At 41.1% G+C, this 22,978-nt stretch overlaps 2 protein-coding genes and 1 long non-coding RNA gene across 6 annotated transcripts in view; 2 read left to right on the forward strand and 1 right to left on the reverse strand.

Moving 5' to 3' along the window:
* Nucleotides 1–22,978, forward strand: part of grm8a (glutamate receptor, metabotropic 8a) — a 231,413-nt gene that overhangs the window by 171,674 nt on the left and 36,761 nt on the right. For both annotated transcript variants that reach the window (XM_061078314.1, XM_061078323.1), the window contains exon 6: nt 2,692–2,895. In XM_061078314.1, coding sequence (XP_060934297.1) covers nt 2,692–2,895 — 204 coding nt within the window. The remainder of the gene's footprint in view (nt 1–2,691; nt 2,896–22,978) is intronic.
* On the reverse strand, nt 10,350–14,034 carry LOC133010713 (uncharacterized). 3 transcript variants are annotated; one of them, XM_061078336.1, is made up of 4 exons: nt 13,934–14,034; nt 13,628–13,799; nt 13,252–13,379; nt 10,350–13,138 (listed from the first exon to the last, which is right to left on the reverse strand). In XM_061078336.1, the coding sequence occupies exon 4, from the start codon at nt 12,809–12,811 to the stop codon at nt 11,465–11,467; it is 1,347 nt and encodes a 448-aa protein (XP_060934319.1). In that variant the 5' UTR covers nt 12,812–13,138; nt 13,252–13,379; nt 13,628–13,799; nt 13,934–14,034; the 3' UTR covers nt 10,350–11,464. All 3 variants share the same exon structure in this region, with proteins under 3 accessions (XP_060934319.1, XP_060934327.1, XP_060934336.1).
* Nucleotides 14,993–16,322, forward strand: LOC133010732 (uncharacterized). Its single transcript, XR_009680691.1, has 4 exons — nt 14,993–15,451; nt 15,673–15,768; nt 15,888–15,981; nt 16,073–16,322. It is a non-coding gene; the product is annotated as an uncharacterized LOC133010732 (long non-coding RNA).

Raw genomic sequence — 22,978 nt, forward strand, 5'->3', positions numbered from 1 at the left:
ATAATTGGCCCCTCTGTGTAAATTGTGGCCACTTTATGGCCCCAGATTTACAAAAACCCTTGTTCCACCACTGTAACAGATGGAGCAGTAGTTCACTGTTGAGAGAGATTTGTACTTTCCTCTTGTTCTCTACTCCTCTTTCTCTTTCTGCCAAACACACACACACACTAAACTTAACGGGCATCTGCCTAAAGTCTCACACACACACCCACACACACACAGACACAATATGGACAGCAGCCACAGCTCTGTTATCCATGGATTCAGTGGAGATCAGTTCTTTGATGAGTCCGACATCGTGATCAACTGCTTGGTTGGACCACATGGCTCGGAGACAATGCTGACTCACCTCCTACTGGGGCTTGCACGCACGCACACACACAAACACACACACACACACACACACACACACACACACACACACACACACACACACACACACACACACACACACACACACACACACACACACACACACACACACACACACACACCATCACCACAACAAACCAAACACAGACACGCATATAAAGCACCTGAGAGCCGTCTATAGCTGTGGAGCAGGTTTCATTCTCAGGACCCCATTAATTCCTTATAGATGCTGATATTGATTGAGGGGGCTGCGCTCTGCTCTTGTTAATTCAACTCGGCCCAGATGGATTTTGATTCCATTTGTGTTGCCTGAAGGTGACTGCTGCTCGTAAGAAAGGGGTGAATAACGCCAAGGGAGCGGCAGCACGGGGATGGGGAACTACACGGCAAGAGAGGAGGGAGAGAGGGAATATGAAAGATTGAGGGAGGGAGAATGGTTGAAAAGAAATGGGAGGAAAACATAAAAGATAAGAAACGGCACAATTAGACGGAATACATTACAAAGGGATGGAGACAAGTGAAATAATTATAGGGAGACGAAGGAAAGACAATGAATGTGTGACGTTTCTAATGGGGTTCCACTCCTCGAGCTTTTTGATGAAAAACAGAGAAAATTAATGTCATCATCAATTGCTGATTTCCCCACTTTATGCATCAAGGAGGTTTTCTTTTCACTCTGTTCTGTTCTGATTAGCTCATTATGCTAATGAGCCATTGCACAAAACCCTCTCAGTCATTTATATTTTAGAGGTTATTTGTGCGCCTACGTACGTACGTGTGTGTGTCACGCATGTGTAAGTGGCTCTTTCAGTGTGCGTGTGTGTATGCATATATATACATGTATACTATATGTTTCGCCGAATGCAGAAACACCACCCGTTTTTACTTCATTCCCACTTTATAAACTTGATGCAAAAAAAAATGACGCATTTCTAAGATACAAATTCATGGGCTGCCCCCTCAGAGGACGCAGTCTACCGAGCTCATGAAGACCGTGTCCTTCAGAGACCACAAAGGCCGAACTGAATGGAAATGCTTTGCTCTACAGAGACTTCCTGTGATCGGCGTCACCAGCTCACCCTGCCCTTATTGCTGTCGCCTAGCAACGGAGCTGAGACTGGACATGACAAACAAGTTTTCAGGCCCCTTTGTTTTTTAACGTGTACAACAATCATTTTGGTTGATTTTTAAACAGGACTGTCTTGGACGACTCGTAACTTGCCGTAAATGCAATGAATACTGGGAAAGGTTGGGCTGGAGAGGATCCTCCCGTTTGAGCCTTTGTTTCATGGGGATGAAAGTACACCTCATTTGAAGGAGCCTTCCAAATGGGGTTAAGCAACTTTTTATATGTAAATATTAACATATATTATGACGTAGAGATTTCCCAATTGGTTGGCTCTATGTAAGCTTTGGCCCTACAAGGTCCAAGTGGGTTTGAAACTCCCAGTGGTGTGAACAGCCAGGTTCAACCAATGAATATAGATATTTTATAAATTGTCATAAATGTAATAATATGACAATGTGTTTCTTGAAGGAACAGTTGTATTATTTAGTTCACAGCAAAAAAACAACAACCTTGTAATGAAAAGGACAAATACAGTAGAGTCAGAGCAGAGAGCTTCTTTGTTCACTCTGACAAGTAACAGAGTAAACATTTTGTATTCGGTCAAATCCTAGAATATAAATGCAAAAGACAAATTGTCCTCTACTCAGACTTGTGACACGAGTTACAATGGGGACAAAGTCTCTTGTCGCCTCTGAACGGTTTCTTACCTTCCCCTCTTACAAGGAAACGCCATTATCAGTGCCTGAGAAGATGTAAAGGAGGAACATGTTGTTCTTTCCTCGCTAACTTTGCTACGAGGGTGAGAATGGATTGAGAGGAGTTATTTGTCATTGTCAGGCTGAGTGCCCCGCTACCTGTCCCCGTGGTCATCCTCTCTCGCTCCGAGTTCTTCCTCAGTGTTTTCTCTTCTCTCTCTTCATACCACCTTGAAGGTTTTATTAGCTCGACCCCAATTCTTCTTTTTTATTTGTTCTCGTTCGCTGACTCTCATCCCAAACTCTTCAATACTTTCCTTCACTTTCACTGGTCGTGACTTGTGTTGTATCTCACGTCCTCTCTTTTAAACGTGTGTAGCTTTCTCTGACATTGCTTTCTTAATGACGCCTTGGTCACACAGTACTACAACATGGCTGGATCGAGTTTCTTAAGATGATGCTGACTAATTCAAAATGACTTTCACTGCATTTATGCCCTCTGTATTTATTTTCTTATTATGTTCCTGTCTTACTTCTTCTTTTTCCTTATTTCAGCTTTAGAAAAAGTCGGCCGGGATTCCAGCTACGAGCAAGAGGGGAAGGTTCAGTTTGTGATGGACGCCGTGTACGCCATGGCCCACGCTCTGCACCGCATGCACCGGGAGCTGTGCTACGGCTACCCAGGCCTCTGCCCGCGCATGGCCAGCAACATCGACGGCAAAGAGCTGCTCAGCCACATCCGTGCTGTCAACTTCAATGGTAAGACTCACACTGGACTCACTCAACGTCAATGTATTGATTTCCCTCTGTGGCTGTTTTTCTTTCAGCAGTGGTTCAAGTTAACAATATAGAAATGCAAATTATATTTGAACTAAAGGAAAAAACCACCAGATCAAGATTTGTCTGAATCAATGTTATTGTAATTGTTGTTTTTATCAATGAAACACTTAGATCATCACTCAGTCTTTTTTGCAGGCGTAGAGCGCTAACAAACCAACTACATTTCCCATAATGCATTTCACTGCTGGACTATTTCAGCAAATCAGTTTTCAATCCATGTCACATGTCTAAATCCATGTCACTGCTGATGAGATGTCATGTGGCATCCGGTCTTAATGGTTTGAATCAAAAAATCTAGGAAAGGCTTTTGACTTAACAATGGTATATAATAAAACAATATATGTTACAAAACTGTAACACTCATGCCAGTCAGCATTGTCATTAATTTAGAAGAGGACAAATTCGAGTGAACAAGTTTCTCCGTCACTGTCCAGTAATCCCGTATTTGTTTATCCACCCTGACTCGACACTTCCAGCTCCTATTCAAACAACACTAATCCTGACTCCTCTTCTAATTTGTCTAATCCTCGTCAAACACAGTATACGTTGTGTCACATTTCACCTTCGTAATTAACTTAAGATCTCATCTGTTTATATTAGCTGACAAGTGGATAAAAGCATTTACTCGTTTCCTCCCAAATAATAAGCCACCTCATGCTAATATCCTCTTATTAATCCCCTTTTCCCCTTGATGTGCTTATACCTGCTTGTCGGTCTGCCTTTTCATTTCCTGTGTTTTCCCCCGTCGCATATTGTGGGAAATCTATAATACCTGCTGGTTTAGAGCGTATGAAAGCGAGAAATCCAGAAAGGGAATCATTTTGTGAGGATTACAGAAGAGTCTGTGAGGGAATGTGTGCAAAATAATGTTTATTGTGCTTCTGATTCTCTTTCTCTGTGTTTGCAACAAGTGTCAAACACACCAATTCACAGACAGGGACTGATTGCTCTGTGATACTGCAACAGGAGGTTTGTGCTCAGTTGCGTTTCTCTGTTATTGCTCTGCTAGAGGGGAGAGAAATGAACCCATAAGCACAAGGTCAGAAACCATTTACCCCAATGAATCACTGAATCCCTTTGTGCTTACTGAAATTTGCCCCGACACAACATGTGCTGCAACAGTTCCTGGCCCCGTTTTGAGAGAACATGAAATACCAGAATAGATTATTAAGTTATTGAGGTTGCACATTCCTCCGAAAAAAACATTACCTACAGTAAAAATCTGAATTGTAATGCAATGTTTCCCTTTATGGTGTCTGTGTGCATTACAATGACACATTTTATATTACTATATACTTGTGCACTGGCCATTCGAAACCTGCCCTTTTGGAATTGTCTGTTTATTTGTCCTGTGCTTATTCTCTGCAGCTACTCCAGAATTATCCCTGTTTTATAAGTGAGCCCTCCTCAAACAGTTCTACAATAGTTATAGTAGTTTTATGTAAAGTTAATGGTGCAGAGTGAAGTTACAAAACTCTTGTTCATCCTACCTGGTTTATATGCAGGATATCAAAAATCGCTGATTCTATGAAGAAGATAAGTTGCCGACATAACAGAGATCAGCAGCCATGTCTCCCATCAATGTCTGTGTCAGTTTGTGATGAAATGAATAAAACAAAATAATCAAAATGATCCAGCACCAATTCCAACCCACGCTTTGACTGCTTATCTGAAGACGTAGAAGACGACATGTTCGACTCGGTCCATAGATTTAAACTACATTGCCACGCCCCTGTTAATTGCTGCTAATTTTACAAATATTGAAAGTATCACGAGTCAAAATCCCAGCAAATTTGACACAACTCTTCCCTGGGCCATTAACAATACACATGTAACGTGAAGCAAATTGGATGAAGGGTTCACAAGAAATGCGAGTTACATACAGACAGAGAGAAAGCCAGACACCAAAGTCTTGAAATAACTAAGCTGTGAATACCAAACATCAATCCACATGCAATAAAGCAAGAAGACAGGAAGCATATGGTAGAAGTGTAATATCTTGTAGCCGTTATTTCACCCCCACCAGGTGTTTTTGAAGTCACGGAGATGTTTCCTCCTGGGACGTTTCCCATAGAGAACAATCCGCTTCCCTTTGATTTCTCTTTGGCTTTGCCTCTTTTTTTTTTTTTCTTGCGCAATATGGCTGCCTGTAAAATAGAATGTTTATTTGCCAAGCTATTTTGTTTGCACAGTGATAAAACACATACGATAAATCACGCTGAGGGGCAAAATGTTGCAGCGGGGGGAAAAAAAGAGGGGTCTTTAATACCCTCATAATTTCCATTTTTCACCACAGAGCTTTGACATGCTGATTTATGGCGAACCGTTAAAAGTGAACCAAGGTGGACTGGGGAATTTAGGCCGTGTCATCAAACAGCTTGTAGATTATTGGCACCTATATGTCATCTTTCAGTTGTTAAAGTGCGAATAAATTATCTTCTGTATCCAAGGCCAGACTCTCTGCTGTATCTGTATTTGAGAAGAGAGAATGATGGTGTTTGCCATTTTAAAGATGTTGAACTAGACACCTCTGCCTATGTGTAAATCCCTTGATATATTTAGTTTCTAATTAAATGCAGTTTTATTATTGATATGTTGACCTTGATATGCCAGAAGAAGAAAAGGGGCTGAGCATGCCGTGCAGCTTTATCTCTCTTTGTGTTTGTGGCACATAAATGGATCGAGGGCGAGCGAATAAGTTAAAGTTGCCGGAGCATGGATTCTCTTTCTCTCCGCTCGCTCTCTGGAACCATACCAATTCACCTCTCCAGCAGCGGCATGAGACAACAAGGCGGAGTGAGAGGGGAGGGGGATAATTTCAAATTGCTCGTGCAGTGATTGTTCCCCTGGTGGACGTGTATCGAGCCGCCTCGATTTACAAAGTGAAGCCTAACAGGCAGCAGTGTCAGAAGAGGAAAGGAGGTCGGAGGAAAGCAAGACAGGGAAACCATGTGAGGGACAAGTAGCCGATAAGGACGTGTCCTCCGGCTAGACCTCGAGGTGAACGTCTCCCCGAATGAGATATTTATCTCAGGGACTTCCTTCGGTCGTTAGCTCGTCAGTGGATCAATTAAGGAAGTATTAGCTGCAGCAATTATAAAATGTGACAGTGAAACAGCCCTGCAATTGGATCGTTTTGCATTGAATAATGTATACAAACAGTGGCTCGTTTATAAATATTTATAGATATTTTGGTACATTTTCATTGCTTGCAAAATTGAAATAATACATCTTCATACACAGCAAATATTCTGAATAATGGGTTACCTTGAAAACACCTACTAGACTTACCTCAGAAACACTGACACACACACACACGCAAACTCAGACAGACACACAGGTTGGTGCAGTGCAGAGCAAGTAAGGGAAACAATAAGGAAACGAACCCAGGAGCAGCAATGACACACTGTCCAGCTCTCATTTGTTGGTAAGTTGTTTATTGGCTTAAGCAGGCACAACCACTAATACTACTACACAAAAACACACACACATAGATATCTAGAAATGGGGCGATGTGGATGATTATGGTGGATTCTATGGGCAGAAATGGAAGCGTAATATTCATCAAATATGTTTTCACCAGTGTGTAATCACCTGAATAAGAATCATGAGGCTGCATTTAAAGAGCGATTATGTCAGAGCGATGCGACCACGCTGTTCTGTTTTCTAGGTGGATCCTCCTCAGGTCAGCCTATCCCACGATTTATTGCCCTTTGGTAATAATTTTTCTCAATAGAGAAAACGGCAGCGACAAGTGATAGAGACCAAAATGACAAGTAACAGGCTTCAACTAAACTGAACAGCTAAAGTAAACATGCTAGAAAAAGTCTCTGTGCTAGGCACCAGTGGTAAAGGAGGGCTGAGCACAAATCACAGGAATCTTCCGTAGACCATAAAATCTTATCGCGGTTCAGCCTTCGGTATCAGTAGCCTAGAATGGACAAACAAAACATAATGAATACGCTGTTTTAACATAATGCCATTGTAGATTCTCTAAAGTGCTTGCAAATAGAGGTGTGTTTACGACATCTTGACTCACTTCGCTGACGAGAAGGAGCTGTTGCAACGTGCAGAGAAATTAGCAATCAAACCGCAGGAACTGTGGAACTACGTGATTCTATGTGTTGAATCGGCTGCTGTGTGTGTGTGTGTGTGTGTGTGTGTGTGTGTGTGTGTGTGTGTGTGTGTGTGTGTGTGTGTGTGTGTGTGTGTGTGTGTGATTACTATTAGAATATTCTGTTTTCTCACCAACTCAGAGCAGATCTGTGCCACATGACGGATCCAGATCCTCCCCTGCCTTTTCAAACATACACCTTGCGTCAATATTTCTCGCTCCATCACTCTTTCTCTGTCTCACTGCCACTCCGTCCTTTTTCTCCTCCTTTCTTTCCCTGTCATTCCTCTGCCTTTCACTTGTCTCCTTGATTTTCTGGCTCACTTTTCCTCTTGTTTGCCTTTCACCACCTGTCTTCCCCTCCCCCCCCCCTAGCTTTCTGTCACACTCTCAGTTGCTCTTCTCCTCTCTCACCTATCACTTCGATCCCCCGAAGACACTGACTCATCCATTTAAGACTGAGCTGAGGTTTCATGTTTAGATTTTTAATAGGTGAGAAAATTAAGTTATCACAACGCCTTGCTACAGAAGTCAAAATGTCTTTTTTGTCATTCAAATCCCACATTTCAGAAAAAACAAAACCCACTTGGTGGTGTATTATTTTCCCCACTAATAGAAATTAAATATCATGAGTCTAGTTTATTTTCGAACATCTTGTGGCTGTGTGATGGAGAGAAACTCTGTGACTGGGCCATAGACTGTAGAGAAGCTGTTATCTTAAACATACAGAGCCATAGGTTTTAAAGCTCAAATATCTAATGAAAAGCAAACCTTACAGAAGAAATCAGTGTGATAAGAACTACCTTAAATAGCAGAAACCATCTTTGAGAAGAACATTGCATATAGTTTGGACCATGTCCGCTCCACTATCACGGAGGAGGAAGGATTCATGACCTAGACAGCAAGCAGTCACCTGGAGGCAATCAAGATGCTTTGGGGAGCTGCAATGACGTCCAACTTCACATGGACTCTATGGTGTTGGTACATGCTGCCGTCTCTCCACCACCTTATTTTAACACCAAGGTTTTAATACAGTTACAAACCAGCACACCCATAGTTTCTCAAACACCTGAAGGGGGCAGTGCAGGAATAGACGGGCCACACTTCCCAGATAGTGACCACTTTAATTAATGTTCTTGCTTGTTCATTCTTTACTTTGACTTTTTCATTTGAGAAAGAAGACACGAGTAACAATTTTGCATATATTGATTTGTCCACATTCATTATCACCGGGTGGGTTTCAGGCCTCTGATGCAAGTCTGGGTTTAGGCCTATTAGATTTTAAAATGAGAGAAATAAGAAAAGTGGGGACAGCAGCTTCATTACGACGGAAAGTTTGTGTTTGTCGTGCAAAAGAAGAGTCTCATTGTCATCTCATCGCTGGCAGCGTTTACCTCCTGCCAGTGGACAAGATGGACATCACCATGGGAACAGACTTGTACTAATTAGAGGGGCTTGACTTTGGGATGATGAACTCTACACCTGGCTGAACAACCTTAGGGAGAAAGAGAAGAAGAAGAGGGAGGGATCGGGGTGATGACAGAAGGAGAAGGGAGGACAAACCAGCCGGGGGTGGTGGTGGTGATGGAGCTCACATGACCTCATAAAGGAAGAGGGTCGACGCCCCTCGGAGATGATGAACTTGACCGGGCGTTTATGATCTAAGGGGGGAGCAAAAAAAGACAGAGGGTTATGGGAGTAGGGAGCCAATCTGACTATAATGGCCCTTGAGGGAGATGGAGGGATGCAGGTATAGAGGAAGGAAACGTGAGGGATACAGGTGGAAAGGAGAGGGAATCAGAGGAAATGGTTGAAGGAAAAAAAAAGATGAATGGCAGGCTAGGGAAACACTTCCCAAGGCCATTATGACTTTGGATAGAGCATGTTGGCAGGAAAGACAGAAAAGTGGAAAGAACAATGAAAAGTAGCATGTGGGGGCAGAGATAACAACTTTTCCTCCAGCCAATAACGGCACTGGCTGGAAGGGAACTTTATTAGAAGAAAGTATAATCCATAAAGTCGATCCATTTGGCAAGGCCAGAGAAAGGGAGAGTGCTGAAAGTGAAAAAGATGTGCAGCGTAATACTTCATGACGAGCGGAGTCAAATGACCTTTCAGAAGAAAGAAGAAACGGGGAAGCCGAAAGGATGCATATCAGACCTAACAAGAGCACCGTGACCCTCAGAAGCAAGAGAAACCATGAGATGGATAGATTTTACATTTTGGTGTTTGGCATTAAAGAAGAAAGACTCAGGAGAGCGTGTTCACGTTGGGAGAGAGAGAGAGTACAGGAGCCGGGCAGACGGGTAACTCACAGATGCTAAATCTTCCGGGGTCAGGGAAACATTATGAGAGGGCAGGACGTTTGAGGAACAGTTTTCTTCTCTTCAGTTTTTTGACTTTCATTTGTTATTTCCAGTAGTGGAATATGTTGGGAAATTGAAGGTGCAATAAAGACAAGTAGTGGGGAGGGAAATCTACCCTAAACACATTTGTAAGTATGTTGTATGTATTTATCTGTACAAAGAGAGAAATGTAAAAGCTATGGTTTTTGTTTTTGACGTAGTTCTCTAGTTGTGAGGTAAACTAAAATTTGCCTTTTTCTTAAGTATTTAAGCTAAGCTAAGCTTGATGAGTTTCATGGTCGGCTATGAGAGTTGTATTGATCTTTGAATCTTACTCTTGCCAAGAAAGCAAATAAGTGATCCATTTCCAACTATCCCCCCAAACAATTACTCCTATGAGTATTTTTTAGAACATAGGACACAATGGAGATTCTCTAGAGAAGAGCTGTATACCTATGAGACCCTTCGATCATCAGATAATATCAAGTACACAGTAAAAAACAGAGTGTCAATTCAACTCTTAGAGAGTTGAAATTAACTCCGTTTCAGATAACATGTGGTCCCACTCAAATGACACTGGCCATAGAGTTAAAGTGACTCTATGGCCAGTGTCAACTTTTCAGAGTTAATTTTACTCAATTTAGTGTCAAAATTAACAATGAAATGTGTAAAAATATGTAACACTGAGGTTTATTCACACTGTTCAGAGTAATACGATTACACTTTATAGAGCCACTTTTACTCATAATAGAGTTTTAAAATGACACTCTAATGTGTAAAAATATTAAATTTTTATTTCCATAGTGTTATTTATATATATATATATATATATATATATATATATATATATATATATATGTGTGTGTGTGTGTGTGATCTAACCTATCAAATGGAAAAAACACATTTAGACAAGATGACAGTATACAGTGTGCTTTATTGCTCAACAGATAAAGCAATATGGAACAACAAAGAGAGCTGTGTCATTCCCTCCATATGACATTTGCATGTCAAAAGGCCTTGGATAATGCAGGCTGTCAGCATGAAAGACCACAAAATTGTTTTTTGTCCTGGTTACCTCATATGCATGGTTATGTTCTTTAAAAGTGACTGTAAAGATAGGCAAAGTGAGCAGCAACAATTTGTCATGCATTAGCAGCACTGACTCAATCTGGTAAAAGACAGGCATTTCAGATTCAACTTTGCCACAAATAACCAGATGTGGGCGGTAAACAAAACCATTGTGTTTAGCCCAATTCACTTTCATAACTTGAACACTGGAAGGCACTTGCACTGCCTTGACAATTTCAGAACCTCCTTTTACCATTTCCAAAGACACCATTTTCCCAGGACCAATGTCTAACCGACTAAAAGTTGTGTAAGATCGCCAAAGATATGCCATATGATGCTGGTGTTTTTTGGCCAGCGTTTTGGTGATATTTTTGAATGACTTGAGCTGTTTCTTGAAAAAATTGTGCTTGCCTTCATACCGCATGCACCAACTATGAAGTACAGGTCCTATTTTCTGGATAATGCGAGGATAATGGATAAGAAAATGGTGCTTTGGTAAAAGGTTTTTCTGGGGATACAACATCTTGAACAGTTTGTGGTGTTCCACAATCAAATGTTTTAAATATACACACAGACCTTGAGATAACATGGGAGAAAATACAATGTTCATTATTTGTAGTAATAAAAGAAGAAGGCCCCAATGTTGGTCAGTAGAGGTTACCAAATCTCCAAAGAGGAGTGGTGCATTCCTCAACAAGCACCATGACTGAATTGCATTCAGTCCCAGATCATTAGACTCCCCACCTAAATTCACAGATACAGGCCTATTGTTTCTTTCCATGAATCCATAATCAAAACTTTGTATTCTCGAATTCAGCTCCCCCTGTGTTACATGTTGTTCTTTAAAATACAAAAACAAGAGCTTCAATTCGTACTGGGCCACCCCTTCCAAAATGTCATGCATCACATCAACTGAGAAGTTCTCAGTTGTGTGAAAATATGACAATGAATTCAATGAACATTACCTTTTCACACCAAAAATATAAGGAAGAGATGGATTATCAGCCATTTCTTGACAGTGAGCAGTGTAGGTGTCTTTTGTGCGCAACACTATTTTGGAAGAATCTTCAGAGAATTCTGTTTGAAAGTTCTCTTTTTCAGTTAAACAAAATCTGCAACAGTACCTTGCACTGAAGGACTCGACCAGACCAAACAAGCTATGTAAGCCTAAATTATCACCAGTAACCTGTACCACACTGCCACGAACACGACCACCATATAGTGGAATCTCAATACCATCATTCTCTAAAACTTTAATATCTCGAACAACAGGAGCAAGAATTTCACTAAAACTGTACCGTTTAAGATCTTGTGCATGAAATAAGGCACACAGGTGTATGTTGGCCAAGAGAGAATTCCATTTTGGAGAGAAGTTCCTTAAGGTAAAATATATTGCACCCAATTTATGAATACCTCGCTTGGAACCGAGGGGATTTGCTACCTCAAAGTCATCATAGAACATTTGGATCTGCACAGTGTGCTTTTCAGTTGAAAACAGAGGGTGAGTCTTAAAAAAAGATCCATCATGAATATCTCTGAGTCTTGAGTCATCAGTGTCTGAGCTTTTCAACATTTCTGCAACATACTGACTTTTAAATATTGACTCCAATGTAGATAAAATGGGAACATACATGAATTTATCTTGAACGACTGTCTGATCATATGTTCCAGTCTTTTTATTTCTCCTTGTGTCAAATCTTGAGCCAATTACACATTCAATGGGTTCCACTGTTTCCCACTTGCCTGATAAAAATTTTGATCGTTTGTATTCTGAATTAAGAACTGTGAAAGGATTCTCTAACTCCTCAAAACATGCTTCAACTTTCTTGCACATTTCAGTTTCTCTTTCATCACCAAATACATGCTTAATGACAGTTTCTTTGGCATGCTGCTGGATATCTTGAACAATCTCTTCCATGGACATCACAACAGAGTTCACTACACTTTGGCTTACACCTGCTGCCTTTAAATCAGAAATTACTGCTGCACAACTATTTACAAGGTGGGCTGAAGTTAAGGTGGACTGTCCCTCCAAATGTTCAGACGACACATCAACATCAGTCGCATTACACTCAACACTTTGGTGTGGTGAAAAATCACTTTCTTCTACAGAATCAAATGAACCACTTACATGGCACTTGTTCAGATGCTTTCTAAAGCCTGAAAAGCTACCAAAAGAACATGAACATCCAACTTGGCCACATTTAAGATGAAGAGTCCGGCCAGTGCAGAGACCATGAATTACCTTAAGGTGCTTTATAAGGCTGTTTGGCCTCCCATGGTCACTTTTGCAAAGAAAACACTTCATTAGTTGACACTAACGCACCATTCTTGCCCGCAGCTCTGCAACTCTGGGAGTTTCCTTTGTTTCCCCAACATCAATGTTGTAAATGGTTGTTTGGAGAAAAGTGAAAAAGTTGGCCAAGGAAGAGCTGTAAGAGGTACCAAAGACGTAATGGGCCTTAAAGAGTTCGTCTAGGGCTCCCACTGAACCTGTTGCCTTACATGGAAGCGCATACTTGTCAATCACAATAAAGAAGGTGTGAATGCTGCTTCTTGCAGGACCCTGAGCGAGGAGGTAGGGCTGGCTGCTTTGGCTGATGTTATCCAGGTGCTGCTGTACACTGGTTCCAGCCTACAACCAAACAAACATTGAACAGCAATACTTAGTGACCAACCACTCACCACAGATCACTGTGCATGAAACTGAGGTGATGAAAACTATATTTTAACAACTGTTCAGCATACTTTTATGAATCTGATGAGGTGTTCCACAGCCTGACATGCCGACACCTTCCCCGGCCTCTTCCTTCCCTGTGCAGATGGTGGTAGGAGATGGAGGAGCAGCAATATAGCAGACATGTCACTGTCCCAGCCTACATACCAACAGACATTAGCATTAAGATAAGACAAGATAAGATTTACTTGTCAGATACATCTTTATACATAGCACAATGCACAGTGAAATGTCTTATTGTGCCTATTTCCAGAAATAATCAAACAAAAAGACACAGTGTAATATATAAGAATGTAAGATATGTAAAATATGAAATATTTACGCCACATGTACATTTAATTGGCATAATTACAAAAAAATAGCAATTAAAACCAGTCCCAGTCATACCATTCTCAATTTCAGCAGTTGACTCAGCATTGCGCGTTAAATCCAAGACCTCTCTGGTCGGTACCAGTCCATGGCTTTCTGTTTTCACTTTTGTTTTCAGATTAGTGGCCCACTTTTCCAGGAATTTGTTGGCTGTGGCCTCCCCAAACAGCAGTCTGAAATCTTGTTCTATCTGTAATGCAAAAATACAGTGCAAAGAAAGGAGTGATGAGACACACTGCATGTGTGATGCCCACATTTCTGGACTGTTTCTGGGGAAACTTAATTTTGCCGCTTTCTCATTTTGAACAACTGGAGATGTCTTACCAGTCCAGGTGTGTCTAGAAATCTCGGGAAGACTGAGAACACATCCCCTGCTCTCTTCTCATTGCTGACCATTGACTGACGATAAATGAAGGTAGCTTTCATCTTGTCACGGATGGTGTCTTCATCAGCAAACACTGCATGAAAAGAAGCGTTTGTGTCAATCTGTGTCGCAGAGAAGTGTTGGCACATCCTTCGGTTAACGACTTTCACACGTATCTGCAGGCAGCAAAGGAAACGCTCAGGGTTCCTGCAGTTGTCAAGCCTGTGAGCTGTTGAGATTTGACCCCCCCTGCTCCAACTCCTAGAGGACGCTTTCACATGCAAATGACAATGCTCTGAGCTTCACAAATGCAAATCAGTTTCCCTGAGAGCAGATAACACCAATGTGTAAGAGGCACCAACAAACTATCTGGCTGAGTAAACCAGGCTTAAAATAAATATTAAACCTGAAATTTTAAATTGTTCTTAAGTAAGTAAGTGTGCTATAATGAATTATATTGTATACCACGAACAAAGGTCAATGCAGTCAAAAGAAATGAAACAATGCACTTTATTTCAAATTTTTATTGTCATCCAATCCTAAATCTCAACAACTGTACAGAGTGGCATGATTACAGTCACTTTTTCAATTGTGCTGGTTAAATGCACAGAGGAAGTGTAAACCACACCTCTACCAGCAAATAAATGATGCTGGGTATGATCATCTGTGTCCTGTAAGCTCCAAACTTCTACTGGCTTTCCATAAAAATATCTGTCCTCCCAAAATACTGGCATCAAATTCACATGTCAATGGCAAACTAAGCTGTTCCATGAATTATAAATGGTACCTTTTCACCACTACTTTCAAAATTGCTATGAAACATTCATTGATTTAATGATTTAATAATAAAAATAGTAATATTTAATCCCCCATGGACTGCACAGTGACAAAACACAGCAGCCGGCTGTTTGGATACAACATACATCTCCACTCAGTTTGATTATTATTTTAAATATAAAGGAGACACAATATAGAGCTTAAATTCCTTCATAATTTGAACTTCAATTGTCTCATTGTTGTTATTAAACTTTCTCAGTATTCCATTAAAACAGTCAACACTTTTATCCAAAGCGACTTACGATAAGTGCATTCAACTATAAGGTTACGAACACAGAACAGCGTGAATCATGTGTGTAAATGTACTAAACACCACAAAAAATAAACCTGGCCTCAGTCAAATACTTATCCCATATGAATTAACCGCTGCTCACGTCACCCGCTCGCGTCATCAGCTGATGGACTCGTCCAATCAGAGCCTCGTAAACGCCGTGCAGCAGCGTCGAGTGTCCCGCAGACAGGAAGCGGGTCGTGTTTAGCTTGTCCCGTACGAGTGACTCTGTCTTCGGGGTAAATAACTTGCTGAGGTCGACACGACGCTGTTCCCTTGAGGAGAAGATGAGTGCGTGTGGAGGCAGAGCCGCGGGCCCGGTGTGGACGAGTCGAGGCGGAGAAGACGGGCGCACAGTCCCTGAGTTACGGTGAGCTAGAGCCGCCATGCTAACCACTAAGCTAACTGGTACATCTGAAAGCATGTCCGCCACTCTTTGGGATAGCGAGAAAGTTGCTTAAATACGAATACAGCATCGAGTGCTGGAGCAGATCTAGTGCATGTGTAAATATGTATGAATTACTTAGATGTAACAGTTTGTTCTCGTTAAGTTTTTTCATCAACGTGACTTTTTTCTGTATGTTTTCACAGCCTCAGCCCCCCCCCACACACACACACAAACAAAGAGGCGTTAGGCTGAGACGCTGAAAGTCCGGATTTAAAGTGCAGAAAAGGAAGCCATTGAATGTAAGTAACTGTTTATGAATTGTTTTGGTGTTTTTTTGCTGTGGATCTTCCAACGGTGATGCAGCGCGGCTATTTCCGTTTATTAATAATAAAGTCATGTTACATGTGTTGTTTTCCAGCTGCCTGTCCATGACGTACAAAGACACACTATGAGCCAGTATGATCCGACCAGACCTTACATCAGCATTGAGGAGTTGTCGGAGAAGAAAGAGGGTAAGGTTATATTCATTAAATAATTTTCCAGTTACATGTAAAGGTGTATGTTGTAATTGAACTGTGCTAATTTTACTGAATGTGTTTACAGCTGATTGAAGCGGGACAGATGACATGGATCCATCCTTCCACAGCCAGGAGTGCACCGACCTGTGTCCCACACTTCATATAAGACTGGAAGCTACACTGATCTCACAGCTACACACCACAGACGTCTACACACTGGAGAAGAGTCCCACAAAGAAGTCATGACCCAGAGGCTGCAGAGAAACATTTCAAGCCTCATCTGAGTTTTTGTACAATATTTTTGCTGTATGTAAATAAAGCTTTCACTCCACATATACCTTGTTCACATTTGTTCCCTGTACAATATGTTCACCTATAACATCAAGCATCACATGAATGTTTAGTTTTAATTAACTGCAGTGCTTTTGGTAAAGGCTTACTTATAAATAATAATAAATATTAATATATACATTTTTATTATAAATATTGTGTGGGAGGGGCTTACCCCACGTGCGGAATGCTGTGACCCCACGTGTGCACTGCAATGACCCATAAGGTGACCAATAGCAACACTTCTACCAACCAATCACGAGTGACATTAGTTTCAAGGGTCTGTGGTTTCCTCCAATGGTGAGTAGAGAGAGGTTCTAGCCAGCGGCTGGACTCCGATTCATATGCTAATTAGATCACACGTCGCGATCGGTCCGCGAGGCTCAGCGAGCCCCCCCGCGGCTCTCTCCTTTGTTCTCCAAATCCCCCTTAAGGTCCGCAAACGCCGATAGACCCACCTTGTCTTCACTGGCGAACGCCGAGGTAACATCATGGAAACAGTTGGTTACAGCAGGGGATTAGGCCTGTCCGTAGAGGTTCACTGTGACAATAATACTGCTTTTCGTCTAGTGAAAGTGTCTCAAAACGGCAATAGCTGCTTCCACATCCTCATCAGATAACGCTTTGTCAGCAGTGAAGGGTCTGGGTTGAACACGGCTTGGCCCACCAACTTCAAAGACAAAACACAAGTTCATTGACTCCTGCCTACACAATTCAGCAATATCATATGTAACTAGGGCTGTCACAATTATGAATTTTTAGTTGACGAATAACTGCCATACAAATAATTGCCATACAAATAATTGTGTTTAACTGTTTTAGTCTTTTTCTGCTTGTCAGTCTTTTGCAGCATTTCTTTAAATACTGGATTTTTCAACCGTATTTAACGGCTGTATTTCTTTAGCTACACCACGTTAAACTGTCTGTTAACGTGCACCATCTATATTTAGACACTCATCTGACTGAATGACATGATGTCATTTAAAGAGGGCCAATCAAACCTTAGATGGTGGGAAACAACATGGAAATAGTGATGAAGGGATGAAAATCTGACATTTCTTTTAGTTTCATCCTGTGTATTTTGTAACGATGAATGAAACAATTATGACAACTATGCATAATAATTGCGATCATTCAAGTTATTGATAACTGTGACAAGCCTGTATTTAATTGAACTTACTTTTGGGAGATTTGCTCACAGACACACCTCTTTCCTCTGCACTTTTTCGTTGGATTGTTTTCAACCGCCATGCAAGGTATCCGGACCCACTCTCTGGGTCGTAGTAATGTTCCTACATGTAATTAAAATACACACAGACTGACTATACTGTCAACAAAGGGCAATTATGTATTTAACGCAGTGAGGACCTTTTTACTTACATATCCATGCTGTGAATATGGGTCCTCCAGATATGGAAATAGAGCAACTATCCCCTGCGCATACAACACTTTGACACTTTTGGGGGGGGATGTCCTAACGTATGAAATCAATGATTACAGTCACTCAACTGGGCACAATTAACAACAATACAAATACTAAAAATGTTTCTATAGCCTACATGTCTGATTCTTACCCATGTGTTTGTGTCATCTCAGCAGTGAGAATGTTAATCATCTGTCTTCTGGTGCCATCTTTCAGTGATTTTATTTTTGCATACTCTTGCATGATTTTTTCACCACCAGGCTTTGTTGTAAGGATTTTTTCAATCAACTTGAATGGAAACAAAATATGTAGTCAGACATTTTGAAACCAAATGTACAACTGGAAAATGATAACATAAAAACATTCCCCATCAAATGGAACAATATCCAGATTAGACTTAACAATGCCCACTACTCACCGCTTTCGCCCCACAGTTAATGTGGCATGGCTTTTTAGGCTGACTTCCTTCGACAGCAGCTGCTTCTTCAGGAGGGTCACACATTGTGACGTTCAGAATGATAGTATCGTCAGATGCTGCTGAGCATGATGATGATGTTGATGATAGAGAGGCATCTGTGTATAAAGAATATGAACAAAACAGACGTATATTAAATGGAGCTGTTATTACTCATGTCCCAACCCTAAAGTTTAATATGAACACATATGTGAATGGTCAGTGATTACCTAGTTCTTCTTTGCTCAACATGACTTTGAAGGTTCCAGGTGACTCATTCACTATTTCTTCAAAGACTTCTCCATCAACTTCTGTGTCGGATTTGTCAAACACCTTCAAGTCTGGTTGCATGCCTTCCGGTATGTTAAATTTTAGGCACACTGAAGTAAATGAAAAAAAAAAGGATATGATATCAATTGTAACAAACTGGAAAGACAATTTCCTTATGATGAGAATCAAAACATCAACTAAGTAGAGGGAGTGTCATGTCCTCACAAAATGCTGTTGAGATGAAACTTAAGTCAATAGGTCATACCCATCCATTTTATGGCACAGCAGAAACAATTAGCAACTCAAGTAGTTTAGAAAGAATGTTTTTAAGATGAATTAGGTGTATCAACCAAGAAAAAAGTTGTGATTTTATTTTATCCTGATGTACTACTTAAACAGTTACCTTTAATGATAAAATTAAAATTAATGTATAGGACTATATTGTTCCATAACCATAACCTACTTACCAGCTATTGGTCCACTTTGATTGCAATTACTGTGAACAACAAGACAAAGATAATATAGTTAAATTGAGATTAACAAATCCATAATGCTATCAGTTAACTAAATTGGTTTCTCACATAATTTTGAGAGAATATAGTTGGGGATCCTAAGTCAAATGGATCATTCTGGTGCACTCTGACAGCAAAATTGAATAGTCTATGACAGACAAAATAGTTGATTTTAAGTACATTGGGTAGTAGAACAGAAGGACGTAAAATGTTTATAGCTTAGTGTGAGTATAAGAGGACCTCTTAATCATATTTAACTGGGAAATGAAATGCTCAAAATTGTCCAGTTCCGCTCATGAGATTAAAAATAAATTCATTTTAACTCATTCCGAATAGTTTCTGAACTGTCCATGCTGTGTGGACGGAGCCTTGGCCGGGCATCTCCCTCTCTTCCTCTGGCTCTTGCTCTGCTTCTCTTCCCCCCACCCCCTCAGAGAGCCCGGTGGTCTCCTCTGCGCGCAGCCTTCCTCACGTGAGGAAGGCGTAGCATGCTTCAAGCTAATTAGCGATTAGCATGCTAATAAACCATGGGTAAAACGCTACATAACACAAGCACCGTGCATTAATACATAGTTAACATGTTTGCTACATACTGAAGGTGCATCTTATGAGCACATGTCGAACTTATTTACTGTTAGTTAGCAGTAGGCTGTTGCTCTGCGTGGTAGTATTCTTCAAGCTAATTCGCGATTAGCATGCTAATAAACAGTGAGGTAAAACCATGGGTCAAACGCTACATAACACAAGCATCGTGCATTAATACATAGTTAACATGTTAGCTACATACTGAAGGTGCATCTTATGAGCACATGTCGAACTTATTTACTGTTAGTTAGCAGTAGGCTGTTGCATACTCGACCGTGTCATCTAATAGAGGGCTATATGTTCACAACACGTCCTCAATCAACATCTATGAAAGTATAAAACTGTGTTTAGTTGAAAAACAATCCTTAAACGATGTTGCGAAAACGGGAATGTTAACGTTACTTACCTGACCGCCTCACCTCTTCAGACTGACTCCACTCCAGCAGTGACGTCACGTAGACTGGCGCGTAATCATCACTCTGTAGAGTTACATTTTTCACTACATGTCTCCAGAATTTTACACTGACTTTTAACTCTACACTCAGAGTGGATTTACTCTGCATATAGTTGTAAATACTCCATCTAGGTTAAAAAAGGTTGACTCTGACATTTTGACACTCGGTTTTTTACTGTGTATGTGTCTAATAATTCAGTTATGGTAGATAATTTTATTAAACACATTTTGTGCAGGTCGTTTGTGTCTTTACTCTCTCACACAAACACACTGACACAAAATCTCCCCCTTACTACCTGCTGCTCACTAACAAGTAGCAGGTAGCAAATAGAGGATTATTGACGACCTTGCACAGGCGGCCCCCCCTTGTCTGCCCCGGTAGTGCTGCCTCTCAGTGAGCAACCCACGTCCTGTATAAACAGCCTCTATGTTGTCCAATATTTATGATGGTATTATCTTTTCTTTTTTACAACTCATTTCTTAGTTTTACAATTTGCAGTAGCGGTGAGATCATTTCTGCCACAGGATCATTGGCTGAGTATAATTTAAGATGAGTAAAGACATCCACACAAAAACAACGCAGACTGGAGTTGTATCGAGTTCCAGGAAATGAGAGACGGGGAGGATCATTTGTAATTGCATATCCTAAGACGCCTAAATCTTGCATCTGTGCATCTGTGCAGCTTCATTTATATTTACTGACACCATACAGTATATTTTACGTTTTTATTTTATGTCTGAGAGGCCTCTGTTGTTGACAGAGATTAGTTGGGAAACAATGTGAGTCTGTTAAGTGTAGAGACAGAAAAATACAAACACAACTAATCTTCTGACAGACACAGCATTGTGCAGGTAAACAAACAGACACACACCTGCATTGTTTTATTCTGATGCGTAGTTGCAACATCCTGTGTGCGATGGATGCCAAAACAATTGGAATGGTTGAATGGTGAGGAAATACTTGGTAGTGATGGATGAATAACAAACACGGTGAGCTTATAGATGTATTGATCTTATAGCTGCTGCCTTGTGTTTGTGCGTACGTGCAAGATATTGCAATTTGCACTAATGTTTTTTAAAGGCCAATCAATACCGAGAGAAGTTCAAAAAGCTACAAAATAATTTGCACATTTCTGTTGCATGGACAGTAAAATATACTTTTACATACAGTGACTATAAGGTATCATATAGGAGTTTATCTTAAAGGCTCCTGCATTAGACGGAAACCAGTGTAACACCATTATCAGTCCTCCTCTCTCCTACTTTGTTTGGTAATGTGACTCCTTGTTTCTCCGTTTGCTTATTTCTGCCCTCCCTTGTTTTCATTTCCTCTGAACTCCTTTCCTCTCTCTCCTGTTCAGGGCGGTTTTGTCTCTTTTGATCAACCTAATAGTCGGAACTCTCCCTCGGTTTTTATCACCTTTGTTTTTCTGTTTAATCCTCTCCTCTTTTTCTCATTTCCTCCAAGACTGCATTGAATGCACAACGCGGTACAAAGAGCCAGTCTCTCGAATTCGTTTTTTGTAATTACTGGATTTTACCGTTCAAAGCTGGCTCATGCTGTGTACGCTTGTTTGTGTGGGTCCAAATAAGTTGCTTCTTGCATTTTGCTGTTTTACTAGATACCCTTTCATTTTCTTTATTTTGTTCTCTCAACAGTAGTTTCTTCACTAGGGACCCAACCTTTATCTCACTTGCACTATTTAACCGACGTGTTTTGTTCTTACACAGGTCCATTTAAATGTGAATTGTTTCTTTTGCCCGTTCCATTACCAGCACTCCTTGCTTGTTTTTCTGCCCTGACAAGGCAAAGTGAGAGCAGAGCTGCGGAGAGGACGGATGGCGAACTTAAGAGGGAGGGATGGATAGACAAGGTCCTTTGGAAGTAGAGGAGAGGAAGGGAGAAAGTGTAGAGCAGTAGGGTGAAGCGAGGCCAGGGGGTAAAGCGCGAGAAGAGGGGGGGACGGAGAGACAGAATATGCTTTGAACAGGGGATGGGGAGGAAGGAGGAACAGCTGCTGTGGATGGAGGCAGGGTTGGCTGCGAGGAGAGTTTTACAGGATGAAGCTTGGAAACGAGTGCAGACAGCAAATAGTCTAGAAATTCACAATGAAGGAGACACGAGTGCAGAAATGAGGATTGGAGTTAACCAGCTGTTCAGTCATGAGTAACGTCTTTCACTGGAGTCCACTGTGAAAGTGACAATGTTGCTGTTGATTTATTATTTGTGTTTCTTATTCTCTTTTTTTGTATTGTGATTTGCAGTTCTGTTTTCCTATTTGCTTTTTATATTTTAGCCTTTCTCCATTGTGTTTGGCACTTCAGGGCCTCCGTATACATCAGTTGTATTTATTCACTAACCCTAGCTTGAATCACTAACCCAAAAATCAGCTTATTCCCACTAAGGGACACAGCTTTTGTCCTCAATTAACTGGTGGATGGTCCAGAATTTGTTCCCAAAGGAAGCCTATGACACACAAACACATGCCCACACACACACACACACACACACACACACACACACACACACACACACACACCCTCTTAGCCGCATGTTTTAATAATGCATGCTGTGGTGTGGTTTTTGCATCTCCCCGTCACAAACACTTTGTCTCTGGTATGAAGATTTGCTATTCATCCTCGTTGTTTCTGAAGAGAACCAGCGAAGCCTCAGGCCTTTCTTCTATTTTTTTTTAAACAGCCCTCCTCCTGCTTCATCTGTTTCTCATGTCTCGCTGCATCTGTAGTTCCAGCAACACAGAGAAGTCTAAGGCTATTCATATACTCCTCTTCCATCTGCCTGTGTCTATCTTGGTTTTGCCGTGGAGGTTTTTAAGGCCCATGCTAATTAATATTCTCCCACATTCTCGGGCCACTCTGTGCGCTGAGCAATACACGTCGAAGCAGCTGTTTGTTGCTCGCAGCGCTCTCTCTCGCTCCAGCTCTCCCGCTCACTGGCTGTC

The sequence above is a fragment of the Limanda limanda genome, chromosome 1, assembly GCF_963576545.1.
Source record: "Limanda limanda chromosome 1, fLimLim1.1, whole genome shotgun sequence".
NCBI lineage: Eukaryota > Metazoa > Chordata > Actinopteri > Pleuronectiformes > Pleuronectidae > Limanda > Limanda limanda.

Bases quoted from the DNA above. Each gene is read 5' to 3' on its own strand.
- LOC133010713 (XM_061078336.1), bottom strand. From the start codon at position 12,811: ATGAAGTGTTTTCTTTGCAAAAGTGACCATGGGAGGCCAAACAGCCTT.